This window comes from Halyomorpha halys, unplaced genomic scaffold, assembly GCF_000696795.3.
Source record: "Halyomorpha halys isolate HHAL.00 unplaced genomic scaffold, Hhal_1.1 Scaffold136.1, whole genome shotgun sequence".
NCBI classification, from domain to species: domain Eukaryota; kingdom Metazoa; phylum Arthropoda; class Insecta; order Hemiptera; family Pentatomidae; genus Halyomorpha; species Halyomorpha halys.
Window position 1 is genome coordinate 379601 of NW_027111614.1, and position 13114 is coordinate 392714.

General features: G+C 28.5%; 1 protein-coding gene across 1 annotated transcript in view; it reads left to right on the top strand.

The window, feature by feature from the left end:
* Positions 1-1770: 1770 nt before the first annotated feature.
* The window catches only part of LOC106678382 (gametogenetin-binding protein 2-like), a 20287-nt gene continuing 8943 nt past the window's right edge, over positions 1771-13114 (top strand). The window contains exons 1-4 of the mRNA XM_067049704.1: positions 1771-2109; positions 2462-2652; positions 8091-8234; positions 10789-10992. Of these exons, the coding sequence (XP_066905805.1) occupies positions 2023-2109; positions 2462-2652; positions 8091-8234; positions 10789-10992 (626 nt within the window). The 5' untranslated portion in view covers positions 1771-2022. The remainder of the gene's footprint in view (positions 2110-2461; positions 2653-8090; positions 8235-10788; positions 10993-13114) is intronic.

Sequence of the window (13114 nt, forward strand, 5' to 3'; positions counted from 1 at the left end):
GAAGCCCCAAATATAAATCCGACTCGGACCATAAAAACAAATCCACCATAGGTTCAAAAATTATGGAAGATTATTGATTGACCGTGTGTGAAGATGAAAGGAATATGGTCCGGGTGCGGTCAAGAAAAACTCAAATAGTAGAAATATACTAATTTAATGAGCCAACGTTTCGCCCCACGTTGCAGGGCTTCTTCAGGGCTATTTTGACGGCAGTCAAAACTAAAAATGACTAAAAATTTTTAGTTTTGACTGCCGTCAAAATAGCCCTGAAGAAGCCCTGCAACGTGGGGCGAAACGTTGGCTCATTAAATTAGTATATTTCTACTATTTGAGTTTTTCTTGACCGCACCCGGACCATATTCCTTTCATGTTCAAAAATTATATTCATTTCAGGTCTCAAAAATAAACCTTATCCTGGGCCAAAAAAATAAATATGTCATAGGTCCCAAATGGTCTAGGTACGCTTAAAAAGTGCCTAAGGATTAACTAAAAACAATAGTTGAAGATTATTGCGGTACTGTATTAGTGAAACTGCTATGATGTGAACTGCATGATAGTTGCCGTCATGACAATATAAAGGGGTAGTTATTCGGTTGAGTTTAGTTCATCAAACAATATTAGGAACAATCTTTATTTTGGAAATAATTATTTCGTAAAATAACAGTTTAATTTATTTGGTAAATATATCATTTATAAGACCTCCAGGTTTATTAAAAAGATTGTGTTTGTTGGTATCTAGTTGGTCCCATATGGATTTTATTGAATTCTCTTATTGGATAATTACTTTCACTTAATTCTTCGTAAACGTATTTTCCACAGCACAAATATTCTGAAAACAGTTTGTCCTAACTTTGTGGGTTTGTGTAGAAATGATCCAGTATTAATTTTATAAAAATCCACCTCCTATTTTAGTCTCACCAAGCACAAATTATTTTTTTGACAGCACAACGGCTCTTCCCTTAGGTTTTATTCTAAAACTTCAAAACAAATTTATTAAAAAGTTCAAAAATCCATACTTAAAGCTTAAAATATATACAATTATGCACCTTTTGATCCAGTAGAAATGACAAACCGACCATTCTGTCCTAAGTACAAGACATCCTATTTCAGTTCTAATATTTTTGATATATGACTATTATACCGTATCCATGTAATAATTATTATTGTTAATTTAGAATGAAATATCTTTTGTTAATAAATTACACTCGACGTTTATTTTAGTACTGTAACAAAATGAATAAATAAATTTAAAACAATTTTGGTGGGGGAGGGTTTAGGTTGAATTTATTTTGAAATTTTACAAGAAATTTGAAACGTTTTCTATTTATTTATCATCATTATGAAATATTAGATATTCAAAATTAACTCTAGGTTACAAAAAGAAATTAAGATTAGAAATTCCTACATTTTTGAAAGTAGGGACAAACATAAAAACCATAAACCATTTTGCTTGGACGATTTTTATTGCTTTTTATTATATTAGAGTGATATTTAACGATTAAGTTGTTTTATAAACATGTTTAGTATTGAAAATTATATTTAAGGATGTATACTTAACATTGATTTATCCTTACCGTTAATCTGTTTAACATTTCAAATCAGATTAAATTGACGAATTATTTCTTGTAGATATGGCTTTCTGTCTTGTTCAATCTTGTTGAGATTTGAAATCTTTTTTTAATTTTGGTTACGGATTGCGAATCAGTTTAAAAAACGCGAATTATTAAAATGTAATGGACCGTAAAGTGGATAATAATTAAATTAGATTGAGGGAAAGCTATTTTCTATATAACCTAATTTTGAATAACCTTCTTTTTGTGATCTATTTATTACTGCCATTTTCAGACGTGTTATGTGTTTTATAGGAGTTTAATTTCCATTTTCGTTTGTATAAGATTTGTCTTAGAGTAATAATTTGTTCAAATGTCTTTTTATTGAGAAGATATAATTTGGAAATCACTGTATGCCGTTAACGGGAGCCTAAACATTATATGTTTTGCTAGTTGTGTTTTTATTTTTAAAATGGCTAAATTAGTAGAAGTTTACAGAAACGATAAACAAAAATTAACTAGGAGACAACTTCCATTGGTCATTGATGATAATCTAACAGTATGTTATAATTTCAATTTTATATTTGATTTTTATTTTTTGTCCTAAGCATGTTTGGTAGGAACTTTAGTATTTGCAAGTTAGTTATAATTTATTCCATTTGTTTTCTGCCCAATTTAAATGTTTAACTAAGGAAATAATGTGCTAATTGGGTTACTAGTGATCATTTTGTTGTAAGTAGTTCTTATAACACTTGATGTTAATAGAACTGTTTTGCTTAATAATACTGAAGTTAATAGCTAAATCTGAGGAGATAAAACTCTTTTTTTGTTTCTCTTAACATTTAATCGTTTCTTCATCTTTCATCTGCTTATTGCAATGAGCATATTAATAATTATTATTGCTTTTGCAGATGGTTATGGATCTAAACAGCATGGGATTTGTTTATGATACTCCAACAGTTCGTGGTAAAGAATTGGAAAAGTTTCTGGACATGTATAATTCATTAACTCCATCAGAATTACGTCAAGCATTTGAAGTTGAATTTAAGGATATTATGTCAATTTTGGGTCAAACAATACCTTGTGTTGGATGCCGTAGAAGGTAAAGCTTGTCTTTTATGTATGCATTATTAATTTTATTGTGTAAAAACGTCAATATGATGTGAAGATGCTTAAGTGTAGTTCAGTAGTTTATGGTTGTATTAATTGGCAGTTTTAATCATCATCATCTAGTATCATCTGTCTTGTATTAGTTTTTTATCTTATAATAACTTATATCTCCTTTTAAGGTTACCTAACCAATCTTAAGATGGTTGCGTAAACAATGTAAGACATACTGTAATTGGTAGTGAATGTGTATTTCGAACTCCTTATTTCTGCGTTGCTTAGTCATAAGAAATTTATGATAACTTTATATTTTATATTGTTTTTAGATCTTGGTTAAATGTTTTTATAAAAGTTTGTTTTTTCTTAAATGTGTTGTAATTGTCTTGTTTATGAGAATTTCAAAACACTTGAGTGCCAGTAATTAATGTTTATTAAACATTGTAGAAATTTACAAGTTAATGACTTTCTTAAGCAAAAGACTCTAACCTAAGTGTAAAACTAAAGTCTGAGATCTCTAAGTGAAACTTATCTTTTTACCTCATGGGTTCTGTAGCACAATTGATAATATCTATTAATAATAATACAATTTTTATTCAACTCCAAGCTTAAATTATTTGTGTTAGAATGTTTATTTTTTTTATAAAGAAAATGAAATAATTAATTGTTGTTGTTAATTGTTTTTATCAAAGATCTCTTGGATTTACATTTTTTTAAATTCTATCTTCTGCAGTAGTACCCTTTCTGAAAAAAAATGAGGTTTTCTTCACAAAGATATTCTCGTGAGAAGTACTAACTTTCCAATTTTCATTTGTATACGTGTAGCAATAGGATGAAGTTTGTAATCCAGTGGGAATTTGCCATTTAGTACCCATATTGAATAAACAACATTGATGGCTTTGTTCATCAGAGTTGGTTACAAATTTAAAGTTGGTTGTACTAATTCAGATTTTAGAGTAAACACACAATTTACTAAAGTGTTATTGTAATCAGTTGAAGGCATTGGAACAAATATGGGGCAATGAACAAACCTTTCTGGAAAATGAACATAAAATTATAAAAATGGATTTTAAGCCCTATTCACTATTCACTGTTTTTCTTTGTTTTTTTATTTAGATCATAGAGACTTTAATTATTTTTTAAATGAGTGGCTATAATCTTGCAGATGTATATATTTCTTGTTTGAAATATATTAATTTTTATAACCATTCAGAATCAATATTTTCAAACCCAGCCTTATTATATACTCACAACATTGTTATTGTCATTTACCAATTCAGTGAGTAAGTGGTTTCTGTTCTTTTAAATATTATGATGCTAATATGCTCATTTATTTAAAATTTTTAATGGAGGAATGTAATTAAATAATGAAAATGTCTCTTGGGCTTCGTCTTCATTTCTTTTTTATGATGAGCGCACTGAAGGAAAAAGTTCCATTTTAGTTAGTCCTAAGATGTTGAAAATTTCCTAGAGCTTCATATCGTTAAGATTTTTTTCATTTAGATCTGCTATTCTGGTTTATTTCTACTAGAAAATTCCAATTTGTACTTGCTTTATTATAAGTTAGCTGTAAATAAGCTGCAGTAATAATGTCCATTATTATTAATGAATCTTATCAGTCTATCGGAAACTGTAATGTAAAAAATGCTAATGGTTGAGAAGTGATTCAAGAATTCGAAATACCAGGTACTTGTATAATGGAAGAAACCAAATTTTATAGCTGCTTGAAATTAGAATTAAACATAGGTTATGGGTTTTTCAAAATTTAAAGATTGAAGATAATCTATTCATCAAGACTAATATGTTTTTATGTTGTTGTTTTTTGAAGTTATGGATTTGTCTGAACAAGCATCATCTCATCATGCGTTGTATTTTGAAGTGACTTAATATTTTTTGGATTTGTATTTTATTTTTCTGAAATTTTATTTATATGGAGGATTAATTTTATAAAGTGCTTTCCAAGTTGATATGAATACAGGCAGGAATCTGGAAGATGTTTTCCCATAATTTATTCCACCTTTTTCTTTAAATGTTAAATATTGGCTTACATCCAAATCAGGTTTGATTGGAAAAATCGGACGTCTTCAATCTCCTTGAGATCATTTACAATAGGTTATAAAAAGAAAACTTAAACCTCTTTGTATTCATCTATATAGTACAAATTAAAATGTTTTCGGCATTCTAACTTCTTAAGTATTTCAGTTAGTCTTTATGGTATGATGGCATGTTTGCTCAGTTGCTCATAAATATCACACTCTCCATTCTATTCTCAAAAATCTAAGTTTTAGGTTAAATGGATTTCAAATATTTTTATTTTATATTCGAACTCAGTTTTGCATACTATATAAATTATATATAGTATTTATTATTGTCTACTTGTATTATCTTATTCATAATGATTTATTCTTCTCCAAGTTTTAATGTTGAATGTTTTGACATCAGTATTTTGAAAGGTTAGGTTTAACAGTTATGTATTGCATTGAGGTTGTGATGTGCTTTCTTTACTTAGTAATTATTTATTAATAATAAGTACTATATTATGTCATTTAATATATATTTTTTGTATGTATCTTTAACTTCCTTACTGTTTGGTTTTTTTTAGGTTAGTTTATTTTATATCAATTTCTTTTTACTCATTTGCCATTATATCTGTTTTATTTAAATGCCACATTTATAATCTTACATTATCTTTACTCTGTATCTTTTTATTTTATCCCTGATGAATACCTGCAGTTAGGGTCAGAACATAGGCTATTAATAAGTAGTTAAAACTATTTCTTAATTGTATTTCTTGCTTCCAATCCGGACGATTTCCTTCTTATTCACTAATATATGGTCAATCATGTATATTATATATATAGCCTAGTTTTCTCTTAAAACATCATTTAAATTATTATTATTTTTTTTCAAACGTTGTCTTCATCCAACTCATAAACAGTTTTTCCTGTAACTATTAGCTGAATCAACTGTTTATAAAGGTAATAAATTAAAAGATCATTGGATGAGCATTTTTGACATGTAAATGCGTTAGATCCCATCATAGCAGCAGTACCCATACTAATTGCTTCAGAAAAGTTGCCTCTTGCTGCCAACTCGCTCGTTTGGGTCAGTTGTAGGGATGAAATGTTTGAAGAAAAATATTGATCATTTAAAAAAAAATTAAAATTATAACTATTTTCAATTTCTTTGTAGCAGTACTTTGTAAGGAAGTTGTACTAAACCAGCGGTTGTGCAAGGAGGTGATGGTTTTCGAAATTTTTTTTTTTTAAGTGTTTTCATTTATAAAAAATATATAAATTGAACCATTCAAACAATCAAAAATGGATAATGAAAAAAAATATTCGTCTTTTTCGAAGCCTGTGAGGAATTTTAACTACAACACATAAATAACAAAACATAAAAAAAAATTTAAATAAGTTATATGCTTAAAAAATCAACTGTTCAGTAATTTAAAACCATAATATGTTATTTATTTTAAAAGAAATGCAACAATTATATCCAACCTATTACAAATTGTGGTATGGCATTGATCACTCAGATGTTAAACCAATGAGCTCTTTGTTGTATAGCCTTTTGTACATAGTTACTAAGAGCTCTCCATTTAGAGCCTTTTAATAAACTAAATAATTGTTCTGGAGAGCAGGTCCGCTACCTAAAATATTTTATTCTAATTTCACTTCAAGAAGTAAATACTATCATGCATTCATGGTTTTACACTTAAATTGAGTAATCCTGCTTTACACTGAAAATCAATTGCATCGATACCTAATCAAAATTATTGTTTAAATATGGCATTTCTTTCAAAATTAATAATTAACTTTGTATGTTTTTTATTGACAATGAGTATTATATGAGATGGAGATGGCCGGTGTGTGTGATCAATGAAGAACAGAAATAAGTAAAAAATATTTTATTAGTGCTAATATTTTGGCCAGAATTTTAGGTCTTCATCTAACTAAGTACAATATGACATAACAACAATAATTAATACAAAAATAAAAATAGTATATCGAGAAAATTAGAAGATTGCAAATAATATCTTTTTCCAAGTATTATGAAAAGAAAATGTATAGTTTATGCAAAACAACAATTGAACTATAACAAGATAAACACTTTGATTATATATATATATTGATAACTTTTTTCTCGACTGTTGTATGTATACATTTGTATTGGTGGGTCTTGAGGATTAGTCAATAATTGCTTTGTAATAATAAATCTTTTGGTAACGTTTCACAACTTTATAGTTTGCTTGGTCATGCCTTACAATGAATAGTTTTTTTTTTTAGAACATACACTCTCATCAAATAATTATCACAAAAAATTCTCAATTGCAGTATGCTCTATCTTATGATGCTTACATGTTCGAATTTGAGGAAGGACTGAAACTGTTTTTTAAATAAAAATCAGGTGTATAAAGGCTTTGCCATATGTACCGGTATTTTGTCATGTTTTGTATGTTTCTATTTTATGTTGTTATTTGTGTCTTATTTGTTTATTAGGTTAGAATATTATGAATTTGAATTTTGTACATCTGATTTTTTATTGATCGCTTGATTCATATGTTTTCCTATTGTGATCATTAATTTAAAATTTTGCTAGAAGTTGTTTTTTCTCGATGTATGATTTTTGGTGAATCAAATTTAAATTTATGTCCTGTTTGTCTAAAATGTGTAGTGAGAGCTGTTTGGTGAGGTTTGTTGGGATTTTTTATAATACAGGTACACTTATGAGCTTTATTTATGTTAATAAACCCTTCTTTTTAGATACTTTTCTGAAGTTCCAAAGTAGGATTCCCGCAGTTTTCTTCACAAGGGATTTCAAACACTATATCAGAGATATTAGTGTATGAGTTAATTATATTCTTGTTTTAATTCTACAATTCTAAATAAAACTGTTTGATAACGATTAGTTTTATTTTTTATACAATTTTTTATTTCATATAAAATAGTACATTTCTTAAGTGTTTCAATTATATAGATTTTTATAATGTATTTGGCTCTCAATTAAAGAAAATGCATTATGTATGCTATTCGCTTTAAGGGAAATGATGTAAATATTATTTCTTTATATTTTGGGAATCTTATTTTTTCAATTAATTTTCTTTTGAAATAGTGTAGGCATTAAAAGAATTGGTTTAGCCATTATTTATTTTATTAAGTCAAACTATGAAATTAGAGATAAATAATTCTTAACCTGACATCAGTGAATGGTGAATTAGTTTGTAGAGTGAGAATTGTTAATGTAACGATTTTCCAGATTTGTCTTTCTCGTGATGTCTGTTGTAGATTTTGTTTTCATATTGTTCTTATGACCAATTTTTTTTATTGTTAGATTGATTAGCATGATGTATAACAGTTATTCTCAGTTTAATCTTTTGTTTTTGTGTTAAATATTCTTTCTGATAGCTATATTTTCCTATTTTTACATTTTCAGTGTCGAACGGTTGTACGAGCAACTTCAGAAGTCAGGCCATCCCGCTCTAGAGCCTCTGGTTATTTCTCCAAACGGAAACCTGACCATTAAGGATGATCACTTCAGTTGGCCTCATTTGGTGTGTACGCTTCTTCATGGTCACAGGTAATTTACTTTTTTATAGATACATAATTGTTTACGAGCCTTCAAAATACTTTTCAAGAAAGAGAGAGAGAGAGAGGTAGGAAGCAGGTAAACATTTCCTTACTAGCTCATAAAGGGCTTTCAAGATAGTCACTGGTAGATGTATCTCAGTTTTGGACTTATTCTTGCTTTGTTTTTATAGCGGCAAATATAAAAATTTAAAAAAAATATAAGATGTACAGTAAAAAGTGTAAATAAACAAGAATTACATAAAGAATTAGGCAATTAATGAAAACAGAAATAATAACAAATAAAAATTGTATAAAAATAAAAAAAAATGGTATATAAAGACCAAGAAACAAGGGTTCTTAGCCATACCTAAGTTTACTTTTATTTTTGTTATCTATTATCGTATTTGGTTACATTATTTTAGTTATTTGTATCTTCTTTAGCCCTGAGGAAGCCCTGTAAACTTTGACTCACAGTAAATGATTAATTTAGTTATTTTGACCACACGCAGTCAATCAACGATCTTCGAATATGCTTTTGACAGATGATTAGTGAACATTCTCAGGGAAGTTTGAAAAATGCTTCCTACATATTAAATGAAAAGTTGACAATAAAAAGAAGATATTTAAAAAAAATTCAAGAACAGTGCTGACTATAAATAGTGTCCATACACTACTGTCAGTCCAATAGCGTAGAAGAAAAAAATAAAGTTATTTCATCCTGGTTTTCTATTACTTTCACAAAGACTATAAATAGTTAAATATTAAATTGATGACTCAGCTATAGTTGGGCAGAATAAAAAATGGCAGCTGTTTAAATCATTACAAAAAATTAAATAAATGGAATATGGTTCGGGTGCGGCCAACAGTTTATATACATTTTATATACAATAATTACTGTAAAATGTTAATAAATATAAAAATTGTAAAATGTATATAAACTAGTTGTTATACATTTATATATATATAAAATTACTTTTTGTACTAACAAAATATTACTATTTGAGTTTAATTTGACCCCACCCGGACCATATTCCATTTATTAATACACATGGTCAATCAGAAATCTTCCAGTATTACAAAAAAAATTAATTTTTTTTTCAGAACTCCATATCTTTTAAACTACTTACATCACTAAAACACTTAATACAGGAACATTTAAAATAAAATGAATTTGTTCGTAAAATCTGAACCATTATAGAGTTGTTGTTTACTTCATGAGATACAGTTTTTCAGAAAGCTGCATTTTTTCCCGATTACGAAAAAATCAATATTTTGTGAATTTATAGTAAACTATAATTAAATAATATTTTGTGAAAAAAAATTTTCTATTTTTTTTTTTTCAATATATTCTATAAATAGTACCATTAGGGTTATTTTGTAACAACTCTGATAGCTTTGGGACAATATGTAGGAAGACTTCAGTAGAGAAAGTAACCTCAGTCTAAAGTACTATCTTTGGAATAAGCCAAATGCTAAATAACACTTTTTTTTGTTGCCAGATATGCCCACTCTCAAATTATAAAGTCCAAGAGCCCAAGAGGAGAAAAAAAATTGATTTTTCCCCCTATTTTTTATCATATTAATGAAAACTATATTCAGTTAGGAGTCGAAATTGATGACTGTCAACTGTGGTAAGGGGGAATGAAAAATTGCGCTGTTCCAGAAGAATAAAAATTCTTAAAAATAAAAACTTTCATGTAAAAAAAAATACACATTATTTTCTGTTGGAAAATGATTAAATTTTTACTTAAACCATTCAAGGGGTTCAGTAAATTCATTAAAAAGTAAACATTGAAGTACTTAAGGTGTACACCCCCCTCCCCTCCCAAAGTTTATTTTATTTGAGTAAAATCTAAAAGTTTAGCTCATTTTTCATTCAGAGCTCCATATCATTAATTCTATCTGCAAAACTAAAAACCTTTATAGTATATTATTTAAAGTGGGGTAAATGCTCTAAAATTTGAGCTCTTAATGTTCAAAATGAAAAATAAATATTTTGTGAATTTATTTTGACGAATATTATGAAAATTGCGACTCCTAAGAAGATAAATATTACCAACTACATTATGGTACATTTAGCAAGTGTTAACTTGAGTGCTAATAAGCATCTGTACATCTGGTATTTCGTGAGATAACCAGTTGGTTAGTTTTTCATAAAGGAAAAGTTTTTTGTTATAGGGAAAAAATTCTTGCTCTTTGAAAAACTGTGTCTTGAGAACTATTGAACGTAAACAGATTTATTAGGGCTCATATTCTATTACATTTACTCTACATTAATTGAAAAATGAAATAATAATTCTGAAATTTATGTGAAAAAACAAAAGAACCAATAAATTAAAGAAACTGACTCAACAGAAAGAATATTCTAATTATCTGTAATAAAACAGTTTGGTCTTAATTTGATTCCTACTTCATTGCTCTTATACAGTATAAGACGAACCATCATTAGAAAAAATTTAACGGGTTTCCAAGATAATATTTTAACATAAATTAAGATATATCATATAAATTTGATACTTCCCAGTATTTGATAAATAGCATTGATTACACTTGTTCTGTTTTAGCGCTCGCCTTACGCAACTGGTGGAGAGCCAACTTAGATCTAAGAAAAGTCGCCGTTGTATTTTACATAGCCTGGATGCATCCCGAGTTAGAGCACCATGGAAAGAGGTCTGGGACGTTATGAGGCCACAGTGCAGGGAAGAAGTCCTGTTGATCGATGCTGGAGCTCTCATGTCGACCCTTGAGGGGTATTTACAGAAGCATAGGTATTACTAATTTTTTCATTAATAACATTTATTTAAAAAAGTTATGGGATAAATGTTATGAGATAATTTTAATTTAAGACTGACAGGCACAACATATAGATGGCAACACTCCTATACTTTTTTATTTTGCTGCCTCTTCTTACATAAAAAACGTTTTTTAAATTTATAAATATACATTTTTCTCATTGTGATGAGAAGAAAGGCAGAAAATAATTTAGAAAGTGTTTCAAATCTATTTTCCGCCATCTCATAGTGACAAAAATTCATATTTTGATTAAAATTTCACTATTTTTCTCAAAGAAAAGGTGGCAAAATCAGAGAGGTTTTAAATGGTGCCACCAGTGTGTTTTTTCCAAGCCTGATCAATAAAAGTTATTGAAGAACCGAAAGATCAAAAGATTAAAATTGCTTCTTTTGAATGGCATTACTGTCATACTAGGTCTGGCATAATTGTTAATAATATTGATTGATGATAGATGCCTGTTTCACTATGGCAGCTACTGCCATGATGCAAGCTGTATGATAGTTGCCATCAGTACATTTATTGTAAACAACAAACCAAAGATTAAACAGATTGGATTATACAAAACTATTAACATAATATACTTTACTCCATTACATTAAACATAATGATAAACAGAATTATTTTAAATCAACCAAAACATAATATAAGTACAAATATTAATTGGCCTTTGAAAACTAATTACATGCCAGTTACAGAGTTAAACTTATTACATACTGTTATAATGCAAATGTAAAGTCTATTGTTTGTTTGTTTATTCAGAAATTAAAGCGTAAAACCCACCGGTCATCAACGCCAACATCCCATTCATATACACACCCAGTGTTCAATTATATAAATGAAGAAAAAAAAATACATATATATGTATAAAATAGATAGATAAAAATACATAACATATAAAAAACCAAACACATAATATATAAAGTATACAAAAAAGCATATATATATACATTATATATTTACAAAGAGTCCTTGTATTTTCAGAAAAGACATAATTTTATTTAAATATGTTTCTCCATTTCCGAAGGCCTCTGATATATTTGAAGGTATACCCAGTTCATTTATTCTTCTCGTGTAGAAAACACACTCTTCGAAGATATGATTTATTGTCATTCTTTGATTACATTACTGGCATCTGGGTGGATCCTTCTTTGTAATTAAGTGAAGGTGTGTGAGTCTGGTGTGTCCTAGTCTTAGGCATGTCAATACAACCCCTCTCTGCGGTTGCCGCGACTGTAAAGTCTATTGAATTTAACTTCATTGTCAATGTTCAAGGTATTTTGGATGTCTTGTAGGTCGCAAGATACAAATATCTATGGGTGTCTTTAAGATATATTGTCTATTTTCTTAAAATGTTGGGCAATGTAGGAGGATGTGGTACAAATCATTATTGAAATAAATTTTTCGGAATGGATAGAGTTCATTTGCCTTGAAAGTGATGGTTTTGCTTCCATAGTGTAGTTTAATATGCTCTGGGTTTCGTACTCTTAGTTGGCTGATGCACCTTAATTTTTTTAAATTTAATTGGCCTTAGGCTAAATGTTAAATATTTTTTGGGTTTAAGTAGTTTGAAGCTGCAGAGTGATTGGTGTATGGGGTTACTGTTTGAGTCGATGATCTATTGATATCAGTTGAGAAGCCTTTATGTTTTAATATTCCACTATTTTTCGTATAAAGCATTGAAATCATCTCTACATCCATATTTAGTACATGTATCGCCAAGGTGAGTACAGATGGAATAAACTGTTAATTTTAAAAACTTATATTTTGATATTTGATATATTAAAATTAAAAGGTAATTATTTCAATTTTTTTTTCTCAAGTCCTCCATTTAGGACCTATGCAGCCCTCGAGTGGGAATTTCTAAATTCATTTCTTGGGGCTGTCGTAAAAATACATATTGACTCACCCAGTTGGGAATCAAACCTACAATGTTCTGAATCTAGCACTCCGGGATACTTGCCCTGATGTGCTAAGCTATTACATCCTCAATTTTGAAAAATAAGAGTTTTGATGAAATTTTTCATTTTTCTTTTACACAACTTGTTAAGCCACCTCAAATCGACATAGTCTCCTTGTTGGAAAGCTTAACTAAAAAAA